Genomic DNA, 23,676 nt, shown 5'->3' on the forward strand with positions numbered 1-23,676 from the left:
TTATAGCCACTCCAGGAAGTGTCTCCCAGGTGCCCACCCTTACAAGCATGGGCACTAGCCTTAGTGCTGCTGGCCTGGCTGTGCAGCTCCCCAGCACCCCCAAAGGGCCTCTCCGCCCCCTTCCCCTGCCACAGGGGCAGGTGCCTCTCTCCCACCCCCCTGCCCTGCCACAGCCTCAGCACACAGACACCTTTCCACAGCGCTGGCAGGCACTTGCCCCACCCCCACACCCATCCCCTCCACACACCCCTGCCACCCTCCTCCTGGACAGTCCCCAAGCCCTGGCCCTCCAACCCCCACCCCCACCTCCATAGACTTACCTGCATCCAGATGTCAGGGCTGCTCCCACCACCCTGCCTGGCTGCATGCCAGCCACATGTGTGTGCACGTGCAGACGCACATGGTGCCCCCTGCCTCCAGTCGCCCCAAGCAGCTCCTTGCAGGCTGCCTGCCTGCAAGGAGAAACCCGTGCTTTCCTCCTTTAAAGAGGAAAATCTGTGATTTTCCACCAGCAGATGGAAAACCTGGATCCCTGGTAAACATGTCCACTGCTAGGGCATGCCAGAAAATGCAGTTCTACCAGCAAAATCCCAGACATTTGTTCCTATTTAAAACAACCATCCCGATGCAGATCAGAGGACCCAAAAAAGAGGATGTGTCTGGGAACACCAGGACATATGGTAGCCCTATGTAGCAGTTCCTGTGAAAATATGGTACAAGCTGCATGCATTAAGAAATCAAATACTTTAGACTCACAAGGCATGATTTTTCTCTCATTTATACAGTTTGACACTGCTGTAGTGCTGGTGACTTCAGTGGACTTAGCAGAGGTCAATTCAGGCACAATAAACAGGGTTAAATTCTATTTCACCTTTGCATGCCCAAGTGGCACTTACATAGCTGCATAATTGGGTTCTGGCCACTGTCCAAATGGCTTTTCTGCACCTTGCATCTAATATTGACTGGACAAAGAGCATGGGAAAGCATCCATCTCACTGAGCATACTTTTGGCTGCATACAACTTCCCTTCTTGGCTGCCCAGTGAGCTGGCTGAATTCAAAAGGAAAACTGGAGAGTGGTCTGGGCAATGGCCAGCTTATGACCTAGTGGTGGTTAGACCACTTTGCTCTAAAAAGAAATATACAGTTTCATATCCCCTCTTGGCAAGTGAAATGGGGGGGGGGGGGGGGGGAAGGTGCTGGGTCTATAGCTCCAACCAGTAGGAAACTGGGCCCAAAGGTGGGAGAGTCCTTCTCCTCTCTATCACTTTCAGCAGGTGTGTATACACTTGAGTGATCCTGTTCCATCATAGGTGGAATTAGAATCCAGTGTTCAAGTCCCACAAGTTGCAGTTACATGGCTATATAAGTGCCACTTGGACACACATTAGACATGAAATGGGATTTGGTTTGCAGAGTCAATTTTTTCTTTTGGGTATGGAAGAAATGGTCCTTATGAGCCTTTCTAAAGATTAAAAAAGGCAACCTATTACGTAGCAACGTGCTACAGTACTTCAAAGCACGACTTAACAGGTTTTTTTTTAAATAAGTAATTCCATTTCCACCACAAGCTTGAAACTCCTGTTCCCTGACAGTCAGGAAAAGGCTGAAACCAGTAATGCTTAGGACTGATTAACTGCTTTCTTTTTTGTTTCCTTAACACAGTTTTGCACCATGAAGTGCATGGTATAGTTTCGATGGGCTTGTCCTCAGTTTCTGCAAACTTAAGCTCACATTGTTCTGCAAACTAACAAATAGTGCCTTTGAAATAGCCACTGAGTTGTCTACAATTCTTAAATAATAGGTCAGTAGCTTGTATCTCAAGTTGAGTTTTCATAGTATATTTGCAGACAGGCAAATACTTGCTTAGGTTCTTTTAGAGGTTTTTTGTATGGTGCACTGTGGAAATAACTGTCCTTCAAATTCAAATTTCCCCTACTGGATAATAAAAGTAGAGATGGAGAAGACACTCTTGAAACATTTCTGGTAGATAAACCAGCAAGAGATTGACAACAGTCCAAGGTAGTTACATTAAAATTATGGATTAATTATTATATTCATTGCTTGTATCGGGTTATCCAACTGCAGACAGTACAATGCAGTCAATGTTTGTCTTTATGCAGACAGGTACACATGTAATTTAAAATATGATTTAAAACCATTTTACTTAGCCAAGTGGAAAAGGTATAGGGACATTTTCAGTCTGAGTCATTTATTTCAACTTAATTTAGAACAGTTAAGAATAGGCTGGAACTAACCCAAAAAAACTGTTCTTAAACTGAAGTAGGAATGCACCTACAGGGGTTTGCACGGGTTTAATTGTGGGTGAGCCTGTGGATATATCTGCATGGGACAAAGTTTTGATGTAATCTAAGGTATGAGCTGAAGCAAATAGCCTAGGAACAGAAGTTACACATAAATCGGTACAAGTGACTGAACAGCAGTTCAGATCTATAATACAACAGAAGTTGAGTTCACATAAACCACTTTCTAAAATAGCCAAAACTGGTTTAAGATAAACCTGGTTGGATATATTATCAGACTTAACTGATCTAGGCTAAATCAGTTTATTGAAATTCTGTCCCAGATCCCCTCCAGATTCAAGTTAACTCACAGTTCCCCGGCATCCCAGGATGCTTTGTACCTCCCCTGCAAACCCCACATTGCAGGGTGGGCAGGCTAGCTGTGGCTCAGACTGTCTGCTCCAGCCAAGCAGGGAGGTGTGCTCTAGTGCTCCCTGGCTTCTGGCCTGAGCCTTCGCAGGGCTGTGGCTGCATTTCCAGAATCAAAAGTGAATGTCTGTTTACGTGCTTATCAGTTCAATCTATGCACCTTACACTAACCTGTGAAGATTGAATTGATTCAGCTTCAAGCTTTTTGACTGTCTGTACTTAACCATAAAGAGTTATTTGGATATAAGCCCCCATGGAGACACACTGGACACATGCAAATGAACACACGACTCTGAGACAAAAAATGGCAGAGCTTTCCTGCGCCTCAGCTGCTCTGCAGTAACTGGTCATATGCATGCTCTTTCTCCCAGGAAATGCAAGCAAGTAAGTGTGCACAAGGGCAGTTACCACAGAGCAGTCCTGCAAGGTACAGTCCTGCCCTTCTTTGCCACAAATGAGCTTCCTGATGTGTCTGTTCCCTTATTCCAGTGAGATTGCCTTTTGGGTTTTAGTGTTGTCACTTAGGAAGGGCTTAAGCTAACATTATTTCCCCTTGAAAAAATATACAGGGTTTTACATGTGTTAACATACAGTGTTCTACCAGACCTAGGCCAGTAGAACTGGTAAAAATCTTTCCCATTTATTTAAGGCAACGGTAGCCGAGAGTTTTTAAGCTTTACCCTAATCTTTAGAGATCATAGGAGAGCTTTGAAGGCAAACTTGACTTGTAGCCTAGCCCAGATCCACACATGGCACTGCTTTCTTGTTTCAAGCCTTATTCCCTTTGGTGGCAAAGAAACCTCTCCAAAGCTGCAAAGAGTGTTGTGAGTTTCTCATACCCTGAAACAAGAGCTCCAGGCAAGGTGTGAACTGCCCCATTCATCTTAATGGGGTGTTAACTTTGAAACCTCCTGCTTACAATTCATATGTCAACATTGTTAACTATTTAATTGCTGATCATTTTAGCAGAAACTTCCCATTTTAGCAGAAACTTCCCACAACCCTAAACTACTGCCTGAACCTTCTTAGGTGCCAAAAAATCCCAGCTGCACACCCCTACCCAACTGCCAAAACATCCATCTCCCCATGACAATTTGTAATGCACAGATTTGAAATGCCAAAAATAAAAAAATGAAGGAGCAATGTAAGGTAATGCTTACTATTACATGCATAACAAAAGGAGTACTGCACTGATGATATTATCCACTATCAGACTTCATTCAGTAAACCCTTCTATCTTTTAAGTTACCTGTAGCTGTCTCTGACTGTCCAGTTCTAGAGTACTGGAGCACCCGAATTAAGACCAGAGTAGCAGGGCATTGATTATGATTCATGGTTGGCTCTAACCCTTGTTTTACTTTACTGTTCTCTTTGAAGCCCCACAGATAAAGTTAGCCTTTTAAAAAGCATACCCATAGGCAGTTACAGTAATGTTTAACAATTTGGTTAGATGCAGCCTCAATGTTTACTTTGTTAGCTTGACTTTCAATGGACAGATATAGATTGAAAAGAAAATGACAACATGCAAACATGTTTTTAAGGTAAATGTGCAAGAGCTTTCTTACAATCAGCATCTGCAAAAATAATGTTTGGGCTCTTCCCCCCCAACTCCAGAGTAACTCTCTTCAAATTACTCCGTCCAGCTGCTTCTTGGATCAGCTTCCCAACCTGAAAGGAAATGGAGAAACATTTTTACAGACAATGCAGTCATACAGTTAGTACAACAGTCAGCTACATCAGTGGAACACAGCTATTAAATAATCTAGCAGGTTCTTGAAATCCAAGATTCACATAATAGACAACTTCCCAGGTCTTCTCAGAATGAGAGAGTGGACAAAACTTAGTGTAAACATGTCAGAAGGAGTTACCCTTTAATATCTGCTGAAATGATTTAGGGGTGTCTTCTGGCTGTTTGTGGGGGAGGGGTTTATCTTCTAGACTGACAAGACCTAATGGAGATTTGAGGTAAAATCTAAAATCTGTGTAACCAGAGTTACTTATTTAAAAATAATTGGAGCATGTATTACATATAAACATGTGCAAGGAGTTCTCTATACCATTAACACAAGGCTTAGCCTTATAACTTTTGGTTTGATACTGAAAAAATCAAATGACATAACATATACAGCAAGTGCAGCACTTATTAGGTAAGCATACCTAAGTAATAAGTGCTATCATACTCCTTTTATATGGAGCGTGTAATTCGATCACTACAATTCTAATTATTATAATCTATCCTAAATACTGAAATTTTTCAGACTGTAATCCAAATCCATTCTTTGAAGGACATAAATCCTCCTCAGTGGGTGCATCTACACAAGATGCTAAATGCGCAGTAGATTAATTCTACCGTGCATTAGTGTGTCATGGCAAAAGCTGTGCTATTGCACTAATGCTCAGTAGAAATAGTCTACTGCACATTAGGATCGCTAAAAAGGTATACACTGGCGCTACTGTGCAGTAGTGCTGGTTACTGTGCATTGAGTTAGTACCTGTTGTTACAGGTACTAAGTTTAATGTGCAGTAACTATGGTTCATTAATGCACATGTAGATGTGCCCACTATTCAGTTTTGAATATCCAAAGGATTAAATTGATTTACCAATAAAATTATAAAACAGAGAATACCGCATCATCACAAAATCAGCACCATTGGATATAGGGCTAGTAGCCAATAGAAGATGAAGAAGAACACTGGATAGGACAAGATGATCCAAATATACCAGCATTTTAGGCTTGGCTCCATGGGACAGTTGGGGTGGTTAGGGTCCAAGTTAAAGGTGGTCTAAAAGTAACTTCACTTTTACTTAAATGTAGGAAAACTAAAGGAGAATGCAGCCCCTAGTGGAAATTAGAGTAGCCCCAGGACTGCAACAAAAGGGACCATTTTGCTGGTGAAAAATCAGTAAAATGTGGAAGCAGTCTGACCATATTTATGTTCTGCCAGTCATTTTCAAAGCATCTCCAGGACCCAGTCCATTGTTCTATTCGCTAGGATAAGTGATTACTTTCCTGAATTTGTAGTAGCAGTTTAACTTTTATCTGTACGTTATACTACAGGCTTTAGCTATTTGGATCTCCCTGTATTAAACTCAAATTCATTGGCCCAGGTGATGCTGACTCACAGCACTAAGGGGTTAATGGAAGAGAAACTGAACTCCTACAGAATTAAAGCCAGTCTGCTGGAGAAAGTTAGGTCAGCAATAGAGTAATCATAAAGCAAGTGAAACAGAACCCAGGGCCCCCACTAGAAAAAACAAAGCAAAAGCCCACAGGATAATTAAGGAATTGTCAACCAGGCCACATAACTCTGTGATTAACTGTGTATATGGTGATACCACTAACAAGTTTAATGGGAGGTTTTCTGAATTAAAAAAAATAATAAATTAACTTTCGCCTCTTTTCTTTACCTCTGTAATGATGAAATGGAGTGTTGACATTATCATGAAATTCCTTACATATCCCCTTAATTGGAGCTGATTTTACTGCTACATTTGACTGACAACCAGGCATGCACCAAAAAAAAAAAATGAAATCCCCTCCCCAACATTTAACGCATCACTTAAAAATTCCAACATCTCTCAAACGGTTCTGAACTTTACATTTGAAAATCAACAAGGGCATTGTGTTTACAGCCGGTGCTGGCCCACATCATTCTGCAACCTCAGGGCTTGAAACCTCCCTCTCTCAAAGAATGATAATTATTTCTACTAAAAAAATCAGAATACAAACAAAAAGTGGAACATAAGGTCTGTCTTTTCCCCACCTTTTCTGCTTTTATGTCAGACCTTTGTGATTATGTAAATAAAGATAAATGAACTCTACAAAACAAATAACTACAAAATGTTACAGGAGCTGGAGACAATGAGCTGAATTTGGAAATCTGTTGTCTGTGATCTTGTTCAGTGATTCTCAACCTTTATAGACTCAGTGCATCTCTTGACAATTCTTAGCTTTCACTCATTTCTTGACTATGGAACAATAGTAGCACAATTTCTTGGTTACAAAGAACTCAGAAAGATGGGTTAGAATGTTTTTGATATTATGGATTCCTATTTGAAATCTCTGGATTTATCCTGTGAATTGTGTAGGTGTTCACACATCTAGTAATACTAATGCTGCATATCACCCTTAAAAGAATCTTGTGGCACCTTGGGATGGCACATCATCCTTGTGTGAGAATCACTGATCTTGTTATATATACTGAGGTCATTGATGGTGTGTCAAGAAGAAGCTTGAGAGAGAGGTTTGATTCACTGTTAATGCTGTAAATAAATGCACACTTCAGTATGGGGGAGCTTGAAGCAGCTTAGCACATGGCATGTTGCTCCTGAGGACAAGAACTCTGTTCAGTGTACTCCGATTGTGCTCTGTGAACTTACAGGAAGGTTTTAGGGAGGGTACTGGGCTGCGATAATTTATTGGGAAAAGGAGCCTTTTTCATTTTTGTCCTCATCCACAATGAGAGCCAGTCACAAAGGGATAAGTGATAGCGTTCCAGTCCGTTCATACTTCCTGTGGTGTCTCTCAGCTCTATCTGTGAACTCCCAACAGGCAGTGCAGCCTAGCTAGGGAACACTGGAAAAGAGGACTCCCCCACAGATAATGGAGTTGTGCTGATTAATCAGCAGGAATGTTGGCACAGAAAACCTTGACTCCCCATCCTTGTTTTGAATAGGCTGCAAGATTGATATCAGAAGTATCCCTGGATAACTTGTGCAATACCATAACCCCGTAAACTGCACGGAGGGTGTGGGTAGATGTAATTTGGCCCATCTCAAAGAAAACTATTTGTTATATAGAACAATAAATAAATAAAGAAAATAATAAAAAAAGAAATAAAACCACCCACGGCTATACAGGGCACCTCTATTCAATGAAGCTACTTGAAGAGCAGCCCCTTAAGGATTCAGTTTATTAAACTGATTGCAGTTTTCTTTGTATTAGTTTAATAACTGAGAGGGTGTTTGCTTGCTGGTTTTGGGAAGAAATTCATTCTGTCCCATTTTAAATAGCATCTGCAAAACATTTTAGATAGAAATGTCAAACTTTATCTACCTTCTTTTAGAATGTAGTAACCTTTTGCACCCATTACTTTTATTTTCATATTTATGTTCTTTCTGATTCCAGACAGCAATGGAGATGCCAGCGTGGCACAAAAAAAGCAACTTTTGCCATCGTTTCTAATCTTACCAAAGCACTTGAAACCTCACAAAATAAGAAATAAAACAAAACAAACTAAGAAGCACATGAGTTTCATTCTTTAATTCTAAACAGTGCTTCTGACTTTCAGCTGTGCCTCTGTCCTGAACCTTTATATCTTCAGAGCACAGGATGTATAGTAGGATACACCTGAATCAAAAGGATCAGCATCCCTTCTGCACAGTGGATGATTCACCTGCATGTCCTTCTGTTTGTGCAATATTGTCTGCACAGGGAAACTTAGTTAATTAGAAGCTACTATGAGTATTACATTCACAGAGAGGCTGCTGATTTTGTTCACATTCTAGGAAATACTAGATAAGTGAGCTAGACAGGAGCTCATTGGGACAGAGAGCCAGAGTGCACTGCTGGGAATGTGCACAGGGCTGCTCTAAACTGTGAGCTCTGGAAATTTGTAGGTCTGGGCACCAGGGGGTGAGGCTTATTTCTCAGTAGTGTTCCAAAGCTCAATTACAAGGTCTTCTAGACATACCCTAAACCTCCTTGGGGCTACTGCGAAAGAAGCTGAACTGGAATAGCATGAGCTCGGAGTTGTAGGAGGTTGGTTAGTGATCTGAGAATAAGGAGTAAAATTCTCTCTCCAGAGTAGCCCTTTCACTTGTGAGACAAAAGAATGCTGTGCATATTTTGGACAAAAACCTTTTAAACCAAGATTCTACTTTCTCTGTGTAAAAATGTCTATTCCTGATTGTATCCAGAATCATTCTGTAAAAATCATTCTATTTCAACGCGATACACTCAAGTTGCTTAGTGACCTAAGGTGTTGTCCCTGGGCAGCAAAGATTAGTGAACTTCAAAATCAGCAAGTGGAGAAAGGTAACGTTCATTGGCAGCCTGATGCCCATTTCTAGGAACAGCCAGTAGTGCTTCGAACATAACTACATAGCAGAACATAGCTCCAGCAGGAAAAAGGGAATCCTAGAAGGAAAGCATTGGAAGTATCCCAATGGCAAGCAGGGTTTATTAGAAACTTGGGTAAAATCTTGGCCCCACTGAGGTCAATGGTCAACCTCCCAGATGTAGACAGGGCCAGGGTTCCACCTTTTGCATTCTGGTGTTAAGGAGGTGAACGTGTTCTGTATTTCAGGCAAGGACTGGAATGACATCCTGGTGACAATGCCTTAGGTCTAGGAAGCACAAACATCCCAGAAGAATGAGTAACAAAAATCATCACTACACATGCTAAATCATGAATGAGTGAGTTATGATATGCCCTTCTCAAAATCTCCTCACTTTAACTTTGGCTTTTCAGTGATGTGACTAACAGACCTCTTGAAACATGGCATGGAGCCTTTAAAATTCTTCCTGTTAATGGAAGAGAAGCCAAGATGTAATTCTACATAACAGCCAAAAACAAAAAGGTTTTATGATACAAGAGAGCTGACACAACTCATTACTCATGCAGTAGATAGACATGCTGTCTATATCATGCAACATGACATTCATCTCACAGGAAATGAAAGAAGAATCCTGCTGAGTAAATTAGAATCAGTGGTAATACAGCTGTTAGCTACAAACATTTGTTTGGCATGAATCAATCTTGACTCTCCTGTAGTTTGCTTTGATGGTCTCTCTAGTATCTTGTTGACTAATGATGAGATCATGGTTTGTTAATCTAACTGCATAAGGAAAACATTCTGCCAAGCAAAATGCAGGCCACTTTGCTGGGTTTTATTGAAGTTGTTTATAGGCCTTGTATTTACACAGGCATCCAAACCGATTTATTGAATATTTATTTGGCTTATTTATGTACAAAACTGCATGAACATAGAACTGAATCCTATCTTGAATCAGCGTTACTCTGTCTGCCTTTTATAGTGGGTTTTAGCTTGAAGAAAATGGAAAACAGCCGCCTAAACTACATTTCATGTTGGCCACTGCTTCAAATGTTCTGTATGTTATCTGTGATTCTCATCTTCAGAGCTTGTAGCAACTGGATGGAGTTGCAAATCACTTCACATTTGGAGGTAACACATTTGCTTTCTAACAGGAATTATTGGTACACAATAAACATTTGCGGAGCAAACTGCTGGGCAGTATGTCAAAAAATGTAAATCGATATCCAGATCTTTTCCCTGGTGATGCATTCTTAATGTATTATTGTTCTCCTTTCTACTAAGGAATGAAAGTAGAATACATTTAGATTTGTTCACTAGATAGCATTAGCAGCTACATATTTTCCCCCAAATCCTGATGTTTTATAAACACATAGCTATTGGTAAATCATGTTAATATCTCATGCTGATAACACAGTTACTAGTTTAGTAAATGCAATATAAAGAATGTGACTATCAACCTGGCCTCAACTTTTCCCCCCATTTTGAATCGAAAGTATTGTGGTTGTAAATAGTCATAATCTAATATTTTAATGTAGTGAAAAGTCCTTTTCTGACTGGGACTTTGGGAGACCTTGTATGGTTCTATTAGGAAGAACATGCTGTATTTAGTTTATTATGGAAGCTAGAAAGCCAGAGAAAATTAGATGATCCTAACTGTCCAGTCACCTCATGAAGTGTTGCCAGCTCTCATAATTGTCTCACAAGTCTCCTGATATCTGTTGATTTATTAAGACCCATGCACCTGGATTCATGTGGCTAGGGGAGAATCCCAGTTTAATTTTATTTTTTAAGTAGCTAGCTCTTTTGGTTGCAAATCAATCCATCATCAAATCCCTTGAAAATGTGATTCCAAAGTGGCACCGAACCAGAAAAACAAATAAAAAGAATCCTAACTATGGTAGGAATTAGAAACAATCACACATGCTTCAAGTCCATTCATGATTTTTGGCACCTGACTTGTGATTTTACAACACTTAGGATGTTGATAACTGAATAACGATAGCTAGTCACATTATAACAGAGGGTTGTCTCTTCTCTACAATGAGATACACTACAGGTTCTCTGTGGATTTCTTTTGGTGCATTTCATCACTGTTAATTTATTGCAGGAGCAAAACTACAGATGAAAAATTCTACTTGCAAAAAGTGAGGCAACCTCTATAAATCATGCACAATGTTTCAAAATGCTTCTAGATATTTATTTGCCTTAAACAAATGCTTTAAAAACAGCTGGTGATTTAAAGTTCAGATATTTTTAATGTATACATCTTGCTGTTTTCAACCAGTCTCCTAATTTATGCATACCATATGCACGCAAATGTTTTCTAGTTGTCCAACTGTTGAATAAAGTGTGAATAAAGTATGCAATAAAGTGTTAGTTAGTTTTCCAACTGTTGAATAAAATGTTCAGATTCCTGTTTGTGCAAAACACTTGCTTAATTACTTTTTGGTGGCTGCAAAAATCAGAGTCCATAATTAAGTGCATACAGGATGGCACATCTGTAAAGCTACCGTAAGCATTTTCCTTCTATTCTGAGATTTCTATCATTTATTAGAGAAGGATTCTTCAGAAAATTAGAAGATACTCAGAAGTAGAAGAAACACCTGTTGGCCTTTGTAATAAGTATGAATTGCTGTCCCCTCACAAGGATTTATGTGATGATGAAACAATGGCTGAAGTTCATTTAGATGAGAAAGAATAGAAGGGTTTGATTGTTCCGTAATTAACACATGACATTTAAAGATGAAAAAAATAGTAAATGTTTCAGTTAAGCAGCTTTCAGTCCTGTCATCAGGGTACAGAATGGGGCGTGGGTGGGGCACTGTTTCAAAAGTACCAAGGAGAACTATGTTCAGAGCTGTGGCAATCTTTCAGCCCCTTTCTGTAAATTCAGGTGAATGAAGCTCTAAAAGATACTGAGTTAGAGCTGGCCAAAAAAATCCAGGTTTCACTGTTCTGAGCTTCACAGAATTAAATTTCATTTTCCTGGCCCACTGTCATCTGGAGTTTGTTTTTGTGCATCAGGGAACTGAAGTAACTACTGTGCATGAGAATTCATTCCTGACCCTCACTATTACTCTTATATTATTTGATGATGAGCTATAGGAGGACAAATATGAAGACATTGCTTGCCCTTAAGGTCTGGCTCTTTAGTGGCAAACATATGGATGCAGTGGAAAATTGAGGTCTTGAGATAACATAGCTATAGATAATCTTACTCATGTGGTCACTCCTTGTGACTCTCATGGAAGAATTTGATATTTAAGAGAGACTTGAATGGAGAGAAGTTAGTAGGATGGTAAGCAAATCAAGAAGAGGGTGGCATGGAAAAACACAGTGAAGTAGGCATGAGAAGCAAATAGGAGTGTGAATGAAATCCTGGCCTACAAATCCTGAAATCAATGGAAAAACTCCCGTAAGCTCCAATAGGGCACATTCACCAAGAACTGGCATCAGTGTCAGAATACAAAGGCTAAGGGACAATATAGTTGAAGACAGACTCTGTGATGAGGCAAAAAGAGTTACAAAAGGCTTTGAAAAGAATTATAAGACATTTTTAAAGTATGTGATATTTGAAAGGGAAACAATGGATGGCAGCAAATAGATATTAGCAAAGTCATATCATCTGGTGAGAAAGACTGTGTTCAGCAGTAGCATTGTGCCTGACTGAAGGGTGCAGAAGGTGTCCAAGAGACTGAAGGGGACAAGATTGTAGGAATTAAGAAGAATGTGAGTAAGGCCAGGTTCAGGAAAAATAATTAGATAAGAATAGACTAACTTGTTAAAAATTTCTCCACCAAACAAACTGCTGAAGAATATAAACGAATATAAACGGAGAAGGCATCAGACCTGCTGATACCTAAAGAGTTAATGGCAAAATGCTCCATGTCTTGATCTTGACTTTTTTTTCAGTGCAGCAACTCTCAACATGTGGTTCAGAGAACACTAGTTGTCTACAGTACCTTTCCTAATGAGCCGCAGAATGAACCACTTTGAGAATCAGGCACTGGGGGATTGAGAGAGGAGGTGATCCATTGACAGATATTTCTCTTACAAAGTGGCTTGTGGGATAAAAGGGCTGAAGAACTACTGTTTTGGTGTGCATGAGGCAAGCTATGAAAGCTAGGGGACCAGAGAAAGAGTTGGGATGGACAGTGACAAGTGAAAGAAAAATATGTTTTTTATATGCTCATTTTTCAAATTTTCCTCAGGGCTGGGAAGATGAAAGGGAACCTGGGCTTTTGACACACGGCATATTTTTAATAGGTCTGAAAGTGCATAAAGTCTGAGAGAGAATTAGAGAAGAAATGGGGAGTGCAGACCAATTTACAAAATGTTCACAAGCTTAGCCTTGAGCCAGAAGCTGGGCTTAGGGTGATTTAAACCTAACATTCAAGCCTAAGCCAAATGCATTGTAGCACGCTCTGCTTGGTCTGTCTCCTTTCTAATCTAAATTTAACTCTCTTTTTAGGTATATATCTCCCTTCTACATCCTGTGAAAGGCACAAACATGGTAGCAAAAACTTACATCTTCTGGTTATAAAGCCAGTAAGGGTGCCAGCCTGGCAAAGAGACGAGACAAAACCAGCAGTTTGTAGGATCTGCTGATGACCACCTTATATATATTGGCCCTTCCAAATGGCTGCACAAAGGAGGATCAACATACAGTGACATACTCTTATGTCTCTCAACCTTTGTCCTCTCCTGGCGAGTCAGGCCACCCACCCCAATTTGCACAGAGCACTGTGTGTGCAATATGGCATGTTGGTTCCATTATCTATATGTATGCTCACTTGCTTTCTTTTTCATTTAATTAACGTGGCTTTACGCCTCTTCAGTCTGTGCTGCAGAAGGGAGCAAGTTGTAAAATGGGGAACCAGGACTGAACTTGCCTCAGTCATCAGGTGGGGGTTGATGTCCCTTTCGAATCAGTATTTGTTTTGTTGCTGCTGTGATGAATGATAATTACACATGCTTATTGGGAGAACAGGGGCTTTTTATCACTCCAATCAGTTCAGATGATATTGGCTCACTCAAGTGGGAAGCAGGAAATGTACAGCTACCACTTAAGTATTATCTTGAACAGATAGGGTCAAGCTTAAGTGCTGTCCTGAATCAGAGCCTGAACGAGCTCAAAATTTAAGAAAAAATATTCTCAAAATATGAGACAAAATTACCATCACTGTATAGGCAGAGTTCATGTACTTTGTCTCTTTCACTATCATTTTCTTTGTTCTTTGTTCAATTTTAATAAAGAGGTTGAGATCTATCTATCTATCTATCTATCTATCTATCTATCTATCTATCTATCTATCTATCTTTTAAGGGTGTGCGAAGCAGGCCCTATTTGATTCGGATTCTGCCTGAATTGGATTGGGGACAGTGATTTGATTTGTTGATTTGGATCACTGTCCCTGATTCAATTTGGCAAATTTGAATCTGAAGATTCGATGCTGATTTGGAGAATCAGCAATTCAGACATAGACAGAGCTTTAAATATTTTTTCTACATACCTTGAGGTACCAGGTGCAGCTCGGGAACGCTGCGATGCTGGGGCAGATGGAGCGTCCCACAGGAGTGCAGGGGGTCTCCCTCATGCTTGGTGTTGAACCCAGAAGTGGACCAGAAATACTTCCAGTCCACCTATGAGTCTGCCAGGGAGTGTGCAGGGGGCTCCCCCCACACCTTCCTAGCTCGGCAGTTACCATGGGGGGACCTCATGTGCCCCCCAGACCCAGGAGGCACCAGTCACCAAGCCGGGGGGAGCGGAGGCACAGAGGAGCCCCCTGCGCACTCTCTGGTGGACCTGAAAGTGGACCAGAAGTGCTTCTGGTCCACTTTCGGGTCTGCTGCCAAGCATGCTTGAGAGCCCCCTGTGCTCCTGTGGGACACACCATGTGCCCCAGCATCACAGCACTCATGAGCCATCTGCTACCTAGAGGTATGTAGAAAAAACGTTTAAAGCTGTGTCTATATCTGAATCACCGAATCTTTCCGAATCTCTCTGAATCAGTTCGGAGGGTTCTGGAGAGATTAAAGGGTTCTCTGATTCCAAATTGAATCAGCATTTTGGCCACTGAATCAGGCCAAATCGAATCAGGGCCCAAAGCTTCGCACACCCCTAAATATATATATATGTATGTATGTATGTATGTATGGATATACTTCATGAGTGTACATGTGTGTACATGTACATGTCTGTGTGTGTGTGTGTGTGTGTGTGTGTATAAAGGGCTTAGTTCATCTGTCTGTCTATCTGTAATCATCTTGGAGCACTGTGAAATAACCAGAGGAGACGGATTTGGGGGGGGGGGGGGGCAGGGTGAGGCAGCAAGAGCGATTTATTTTCCCCTGGAGAGTAACAGCTTAGGCTAGGGACAGTGGGGCTCAGTTGCTCTTATTTTGCATAGAAGTTCTGTATGCAAATGATGACTTTTGCATGCAGAAGGTCAGTTGAATTAACTCTTACTTACAGCATGCATGATTCCAATTTTTTTCTGTAATTCTAATAGTGGAAAAGTGAGACAAATCCATGCTCCAGGCATTTAAACTTAACTAACTTTGCTTTTCTGCTGATACATTTTCTCATTAACTTGTTAAAGCTAACATATTAACTCCTGGTACTAGCATCTGAAAGAGCTGGTGGAAATGGCCATTAATATTTTGGCTGTGGGAATATCTGATGCCCGTTGGAATTCACCGGAATATACAATGGCTGTAAATATAAGTAGAGATAATATATTTCCATTTTTATTTCATTAAAAAAACGAAATGGTTTCTGAAGAGTCTGAGGCTCTTTATATAACAGTTGATCTTACAGTACTGTATTTAAAATGTTACAATGTTGACTTGCTGTTACAAGTATTCAGTGTTACAGGAAATCAGAAACAATATGGAACAGTTTACACTAACTCTGCATTAAAATGTTCCATCTGTTCTTGCTTTGGGTTCTTAGAGAATTGCTTTTTCATCTCTGTAATGCTTTTCACTTCCTATTAGTAAGGCTTTTAAAGGTAGACACTGAGTTAGTATAAAACCCACAACTTTTGAGTTTAAATGCCTATTAAAAGTAAAGCTGTCTGAAACTACAATAAAAATTTATTTTGGCTACAAAAGACAACTTTGAAACCTAACCCATCTGTATTTTTCCTCCCCCAAACAGTGCAACATCCTGTATAATAGAATATTTATCTTAAACACAGACCACATATCTTTATGAAAACAATTGTTTCAACTTAATTTATAGGGGGTAATCAGCTCATATTAAGGTTTCCAATAGTTTGTGTTGCTAATATAAAGTTGTTACATTACAGATCTAATGCAATAGTTGTAATTTCTCTGAATACTGATATTGAAGTTGATGCTTTATATTATCTTTTGTATATTATAACCTAAAATGTTATATAAATCTGCACACAATTGGCACAGGGGAATTTACTTTCAGGTAATTGTGCATGTAAATCAGGCCAAAATTGCATCCATATTTTACTGATAATTTAGGCTCATGCTGTGATATCCAAATTTATTATAGACCTGACACGATAAATATTTTAAGTAATACTTTCATCTGTTTCTGTAGTCACTGCACACACAAAACTCCCATTGACTTCAGCAGGAGTTACCACACATGTCTATAAGGGCTGCTGGATTAGATAATTTATAATCTCACACCAAGAGCAAATTATCTCACTGTGAAGGGCAGTCTATGCTTGATGCACACAAAACAGCAATTGACATACGTGGGAGTTATGTACTTATATCAAGGAGAGGACAGACCCCTGGAGTTGTAGGCTTCTTCCATACAATGGTTTGTCAAAGTCTGAATGCAACAGAGCCTGTTTTTAGCACTCTCTAAATATAACCAGATCTGAAATTCCTGCTGAGATTCCTTTCCTTATGGATTCCTTTTTTCCTCCTTAGACTGAGAGATAAGGAGCCTTCTCTGTGGCATCAGCTTGTGTACCTTTGTCATCCCCACCCTAGCTGATAACAGCAGTCTTTGCACATCCGAGACCTAGCAAAGTTGGTATTCTGATTGGCTTAGCTCCCCTTAGGTAGGCTACAACCATTATCAGAGTTAACCTCTTTGGTAGCTTCTAGGACACACAAATTACCCATGATGGTTTATAGGTCAGCATCTGTCTAGTCAGTCTATCTGGTCTGTTTAGTTAGTCTATAAAGGTGCGTATCTACCCTAGCATCTGTCTACTCATATGTAGTGTGTCATGTCTTTGAGTCCTTGCAAACCCTAGTAATATTTTTCCAGGTGTATTTGAACCAAGATTTTTGGCACACAGGAATGAAGGGAAAGTAATAGTTCTGTGTTGGTAGTATATAGGCTTAGCTGGAAGCATGGGCCATTCTGATGTGGATATATCCTTTCTACTAGATGACACTGAGGAAGTTAAGTCAAGAGCTTGGCTGTAGTTCCCTAAATATTTTCTTGATTCATATATTTCAGTAACATATTTTAGAATACACTTACCTCAGTAGATCCAGTAAAAGCAATTTTATCTATGCCAACATGAGAAGCTATTGCTGCACCAACAATTGGACCAAATCCTGGCAAAATATTGACTACTCCTGGTGGAAAGCCAGCCTATCAAAACAGAATGAGAGGAAACATAGCTTGTGAAAACTTGACGAAGCAAATTAAACCAGATACACTCTGGTAGTTCTTTAACTGTAAAGAGAGATGGAGACATTATTCCTGTCGATTATTCTTACCTCCTTGATGAGGGCTCCCATATAGAGAGCACTGAGTGGTGTTTGCTCTGCTGGTTTAATAACTACTGTATTGCCACAACACAGAGCTGGAGCAATCTTCCACGCAAACATCAGCAGGGGGAAGTTCCACTGCAGGAAAAAATAAAAGATAGATGGAAAATATTGCAGTGGTGCTTTGTTTGTAAGATGTCAAGCTGCTACCTCACTGATTTCTCAGGCTTATCCTCAACATAAATCTTGCCCAGGACAAAGCAAGGATTTTTTAATTACCCCCATTAAGAACGAGGTGACACTGCCCTTTGAATTCTTCTTTCTCTTCTGTTCAAAGAATTATAACCCTTGCCCCCAATCTTCACAAAAGGATTTTGTGTTATCTGTTATTTTTCTATTCACAGCTTTTAATTTCATTTAATATTTTGTCATTGGCATGTCTTCTATTTTTTAACTCTTGAGGACAAATACTTCCTGCTTCTGTTGTCCTGAGAAAAAAAACTATTTGCTTGCCAACACTAAAGATTTTTTAACGTAGGACTCTAATCCTTGAGCACTTGAAGAAATACTTAACCTTTGATGGCATTTAACAATGCCCCCCCCCAATTCTTCTGCTGTGTCAGTACAGTTTTATTGCTCCCTATGGCATTTGTATTAAAACTTGTTCTTGTGCAATTGATATGAAATACAGACAACAAATTGGACAAAATTATCTCCTGGTGTTAATTTGTGCAACTCCACTGTCTTCAGCTTCAGTTTACTGTAGCAGAAGATTTGGCCCAGTATACTTGTTCTGATGGGCCAAATAGTTAAGGTTCTCTATAGCAGCTGTCATCCTAGATGTCTGGTATCCTGCAAACATTCAGACTTACTAGAGCAATCCCACTGCTTTCAGCTGAAATGTGGAGGTGAGTAAAGTTACTCACATCTCCATTTATAGGAATGGTCTCAGGGATGTAACTAATAATCTCACTTGGAAAGAAAATAGAAAAGTATCAGTCACAAGGAATCAACCACTAGCTAGAAGGTGTTACTGCCTGAAGCATATCAGCTGCCACTCTCATAGACCTCTCTCTAGCCCCTGGCAAGCTTGAAAAAATACACAAATGTCTTTCCTTCACTGAACACCCTATTTCTTTCCCCCTTAGTTGTTTATAAACTTTGGAGACAGAGTGATGTTTTAATTCCATACCCAGCATATAAACCTAGGAGTAAAACTATTGGGCCGACAGCATGCTGACAGCCTACACTTGTGTTGCCTGTTGCAGCCAGAGCTCTGAAGAGTTTATTGTGCAAAATGTAGCAGTGTAAAAATAGGCGTCCATTGTTAGGAACGCAATAAGTTCTTCCCTTATCTTTCCCCTGGAAGGTTCCTCTGTATGTCACTGAAAACAAATACACAACTCCAACCTATTTACATACAGTGTACTTAGCTGGATTGGTTTGGACTGTGCTGCCATGTCTATTTTAGGGCCAGATCCTGGCCTGGGATCTACCTACCTACCTGCCTGCCTGACTTTTTCTTTCTTGTTGCAATGCCTGAGGCACTTAAGCTGGAACTCCCTCTAATTGAAAGAGAGAGGATGGAGTCCCATCACCTGGCCCAAAATGACCATAGGGAATGCTGCAACGCTATTGATGAGGGTAAATTTTCACAGGCATCAGATGTGGAGCCGGAAAGGGAGCTTTGCTCTGTGTTAGCTCTCTGTCATTTTATTTTGTAATATATGGCAGGGTTGCCTTGGATAAGGGCCTCCTTCATAGAGTAGCAAATCTAAACCAAACAAATGCATGATCTTGAATACCTCCTGCCAAGTGCTGAACGCCCTCAGCTCCTAGTGGCATCAGTGGAACTGTTAGTCGAGGGTGTTGAACAGGTCTCAGAAAATGCCTGGTCACACTGGGAACGGGCGCAAAAGTTCTGATCCTGCAAGCATGTCTGCAAATGTGTAACACATGCACACACTGCCATTGAAGCTACTCATTCAACAGAGCTACTCATGTGAATTAAGTTAAGAATGCGCAGGGATGTCTGCAGGAGGGGTGCCTTTGACTGTGAGCTCCTTCCCATGGTTGTCCTAGTTTCTGTAGAGTGCCAAGCACAACAGTCACCCCTCCTCAAAGAAATGAAATAATAATAAATAGTAATAGGAAAAAATGGCTTTCCATTGTTAAGGCAATCTTTTCTGGTTGCTTCTTTTTTACTGGAATCTCTCTGTTGCAAATGCATCCAGGCTATTTAGTGGCTTGTGGTTAACATGAACAAGACAAAAAAAACAACAACAACAACAAAATTCAGAGAACATCTTGATTCCTTCCCCAATGCTTTGTAAAGGAAAAGCTTCCACACCATATTTTAATAGCTATACATGAGCCTCCCGCTGAAATTTCTGCCCAAACCAATTAACCAGCACTTTTGAAAAGCTAACTTATTCAGCAGTGTTCACATGCAGCGTTCAGCAAGGGTCTGTTGAAGGTGGATATTAGAATGTGAAAAAGTATTACATTTAGTAAAATATTAAGTTTGTCTCTTGTAACAAGAAAAACAAGCCTTTCATGTTTTTAATTATTTTCATGATATTAATTGTAATGACATATCTTCTGGAGTTTCTTCTTCCCTAGCCTTGTAAAAAGAAATGCCAGGAAAAAATAGAATTAAAATACATAACATTCTCCCAGGATCTCGGAGGAGACTGTTAAATCACAGTAAAAACTAAATAAATAAAAAGAGTGCCACAGCAAAGCATCAATTTTCCGTAAGTTGTGTGAACATCCATAACCACTGACAGCATATTAACACTGTGTTTTGCTTTGCTTGTTTTAATCATGAGAATTCTATGACTTGAGAACTTAACTCCTAATAACAGAGCTAAAACCCTATTAGCATGTTCAAATAAGCATTTGCAGGGAGGCTGTTAAAGATATGTCAACAATATGAGCTCAGCTTTTTTCGTAATGGAAAACACACATAGCTGAGGTCCACGTTTTATGTGTCTTTAAAGAGAGCTGGTTCAAATGAAAATAAATATGAGGCGCTAGTAGAGATACTCACAGGGATGATCTGTCCACACACTCCGATGGGTTCATGTCTTGTAAACGTAAAATAATCTCCATCTGAAACAGATGAGCATGGTTACTATCAAGTGCAGTTTGACTTGGCAGAACAAAAAAATAGAGTAGGGGGAAGAAGCTTAAAGGATCGGCCTTTGATGGCAGTAAAAGAAATAAAGAAGTCATTGAAATGTCTTTCGTGAGGCAGCATGGGAAATCTGAGTTCAAGAGCAACCCAATTTTTCTTTCCCAAGAACAAAGGTGTTCAGGCACCTCATACAAAGGTTCCTTGGAAAAGAGTGGATCTATGTGCAATGAAGTTTTAGTGGTGGCCTCAAAGGAAGCTGTTTACTTGCTTTTCCTGATTGCAGCCTAAAAAAAGAGAAGAAAAAGTTAAAGGGGGTAAAATGGCAATTTCCAGTGTAAAGGGATGGATGGAACACAGCAATATAAGAAAGCAGTGCTGGGCTTGCCCAGATCCCACTGAAAATAATGGGAGTCTGGTGGAATAGAACAATATAGAAGAAGCCACAATTGGGAACAAAGGATAGAAAACCCTAAAAGCCACTGAAATGGATATACAGCTGAATGCAATTTCTCTGCAAAAGACAAGAACCAGAAATAAGTTATCACCACTGTGGTATCACAAAGGACTTGCTAAAAAGGCCTGCATTGGGAGTGGGCCTAAGCAAAAATATGCAGTCAAGTAAAGCTGGCAGGGAAAAGCCAAAGGCAGTAGTAAAACAAGACAAAAGTGAGTGAGAAAGTTTTTATAAACATCAGCCAAAGAGGGAAGATAATGAATGTGGAGGGGGACAATGTCTCTGCTGATTCTGAAATGATGGAGCTAAAGAACTGCTTTCTGACTTGTCTTTAGCTGGGTAAAAATACCAGAGGGATGATGCATAAATAAAGACCTTGTAATTGTAGAGACAGAAAAGAAATTTACTACATGGAGAAGTGGAACCTACATACAAAAACAGGACTCTTAAGGGAAATACCTAATTAACTTTCTGAATCACCAGCAAGTATTATTTTTAAGCCCCAAAGGACTAAGATGTGGTAGGTACTAGTAGCCTACAATAAAGACTCACATAGGGAGTTTCTCTTTTTTAGCAAAATAAGTGTAGTTCACAGAGTCATCCCAGGCAAATTCATGAAGAAAGCAGAAGCCTGATGGCATCCTGACTTGGGGTCAGATCTGTGTTTTGCAAGCTCCCTTTCACAGGGCCTTGCTTGGGGCTACACTTCCCTGGCGCTGTACAGTTAACCCAGGTGATTGGCACATTAGGACTGAGTAGCTGGGTGGGTCCAAACCAGATTACTGAATCCTCAATGATCCTGCACCTGTGTCTAGGAGCAGATCCCCTCCTCCTTTGCAGCAGAGCACTCTTGGATTCTTTTCCATTCAGTTGTATCAACTACAAGAAAATGGTGTCTGCTCTGGAGGAACTATGGGAGGGCAAATGAGGAATGATTTACCCTACATTCTAGCGCAAAGTGGGAGTTGAAGCCTGGGTTAATGCCACTCTTGAGCTGGGGACGTTAGCCCTGGGTCAAACCCATCAAACCCAAGTCAGCTATTTTTCTGTCTGGTGCTAGGGGCCTTAAGACTATGCCTAGGTAAGGCCTGTGTTAACTGCAGTACAGATAAACCCTGAGAGTGAACTTTTGTCTATAACAGCACATATGTATTTATGCAGGTAGACATCTGTTCATACATAAGAATCATTTCAACTAAATATGGGTAAGGTTGGTCAAGTGTACCTAGGCTTAGTCTCAGGGGAAGGACCAAAATCTCAGCACTGAATGCTTATTTCATATCAGACATCTGCTAACAATAAATGGGTTAATCCAGAAAGTTTCCTGGTTTTAAATATAGGCTTCCTCTTAGCTTTGATTAGAAACAAACTTTCTTAGGCTTACTTATTTCTGCAAGTCTATTTCATTTGCTTTGTGTAGGGGAAACACAATATAATGGAAACAATACATGAATCAGCTGGGATTTGGCTTCAAAGTGGTAACATTTCCAGGATACCAAAAACACAATGTAAGTATAAAGCAAGAGGCAACAGTGAGAGGGAATGAGAAGAGAAAAGAAGTGGTGCAAAGAGAAAGATAAATAGGAGGAGTGAAAGAGAGAGCATCACATAGGGGAAGAAAAAGGGCTGATCAGTCAGTTTGGTCTGTGTAGGCAAGACCACAGGAAACAAATGGCAAAGAACACAGCAGCAGTTACGTGGTAAAAGAATCCAAATGCTCTACATGTGCATAACTAAAAGAATAATTAAAGTGGTAGTAGAAAATACGGGCCTGCACTGGGCAACACTGTGCTTCAAGGATCCTTAGCACACTCACAATACTGCTGGGATTCCCAAAGAGCGGGCTGCGGCACACTAGTGCACTACAAGAGCGACAGTGAGTGTGATTAGGCCCTGGCCAGGCCATCCCTGTACAGCTGCATGAGGCTCTGTCTCTGCCTGCCCTGCACGCATGAGGTGCCTGAGCTGTGGTGGCCCAGCACACAGGATTGAGTCCACAGACCAGACCTGGCCAGAGGACTATGAATGAAGAGAGCTGCCAGTTATAATCTGGAAAAAAAAGTGTGCCCCAGGTATCAAATACCAGGACAGTAATGGAGCTTTCCCACCAGCTGAGTTGTGGCCATCCCTCTGTCATTGCTTCATGTCTCAAGTGGCAAAGCTGCAGGGAACCTAAATATGACAGTTAATTTGATTAGTCAGAATGGCATATTCTTTCCTCCATCAGCATTTTTCTGAGTCCTTCCAATCCAAGCCTTCTGCCAGATTCCAGAATAACTGCTCTTTTGATACCTATTTCAAATGTCCATCATGTACAGATGTCACAATTAAGGGGGATTTATGGGGATATTTAATAACAACTCCATCAGCAAACAGTGCAGACTTCAGATTACACAGAGGATTAAGGTACAGTTGGAAATACCAAAGGCATATCTGTGGGCTGCCTGCTGCACACCATAAAACAAAAGCATAATAATGAAGTTTGGTGAAGTGAGTCATTTTAACTAAACAACGAACACTAAAAGGCTCAAATCGTCTCTGCTCCAAAACTGAACCAGACAACAATTACATTTTTACATTTTTAATATACACTTATAAAACCCACAATAATGAAAATGCTGCTACTTAGAGAT

The 23,676-nt window shown here is 40.4% G+C and overlaps 1 protein-coding gene and 1 long non-coding RNA gene across 3 annotated transcripts in view; one reads left to right on the forward strand and one right to left on the reverse strand.

The window, feature by feature from the left end:
• LOC109280695 (uncharacterized) overlaps positions 1-23,676 on the forward strand; it is a 72,378-nt gene that overhangs the window by 37,391 nt on the left and 11,311 nt on the right. The window lies entirely within an intron of this gene.
• Positions 1-23,676, reverse strand: part of ALDH1A2 (aldehyde dehydrogenase 1 family member A2) — a 78,353-nt gene that overhangs the window by 11,749 nt on the left and 42,928 nt on the right. For both annotated transcript variants that reach the window (XM_006263988.4, XM_019477800.2), the window contains exons 5-8: positions 20,503-20,564; positions 17,460-17,588; positions 17,218-17,331; positions 4,237-4,339 (exon numbers count right to left, since the gene is read on the reverse strand). In XM_006263988.4, coding sequence (XP_006264050.1) covers positions 4,237-4,339; positions 17,218-17,331; positions 17,460-17,588; positions 20,503-20,564 — 408 coding nt within the window. The remainder of the gene's footprint in view (positions 1-4,236; positions 4,340-17,217; positions 17,332-17,459; positions 17,589-20,502; positions 20,565-23,676) is intronic.

This window comes from Alligator mississippiensis, chromosome 11 (assembly GCF_030867095.1).
Source record: "Alligator mississippiensis isolate rAllMis1 chromosome 11, rAllMis1, whole genome shotgun sequence".
Taxonomy (NCBI): Eukaryota; Metazoa; Chordata; order Crocodylia; family Alligatoridae; genus Alligator; species Alligator mississippiensis.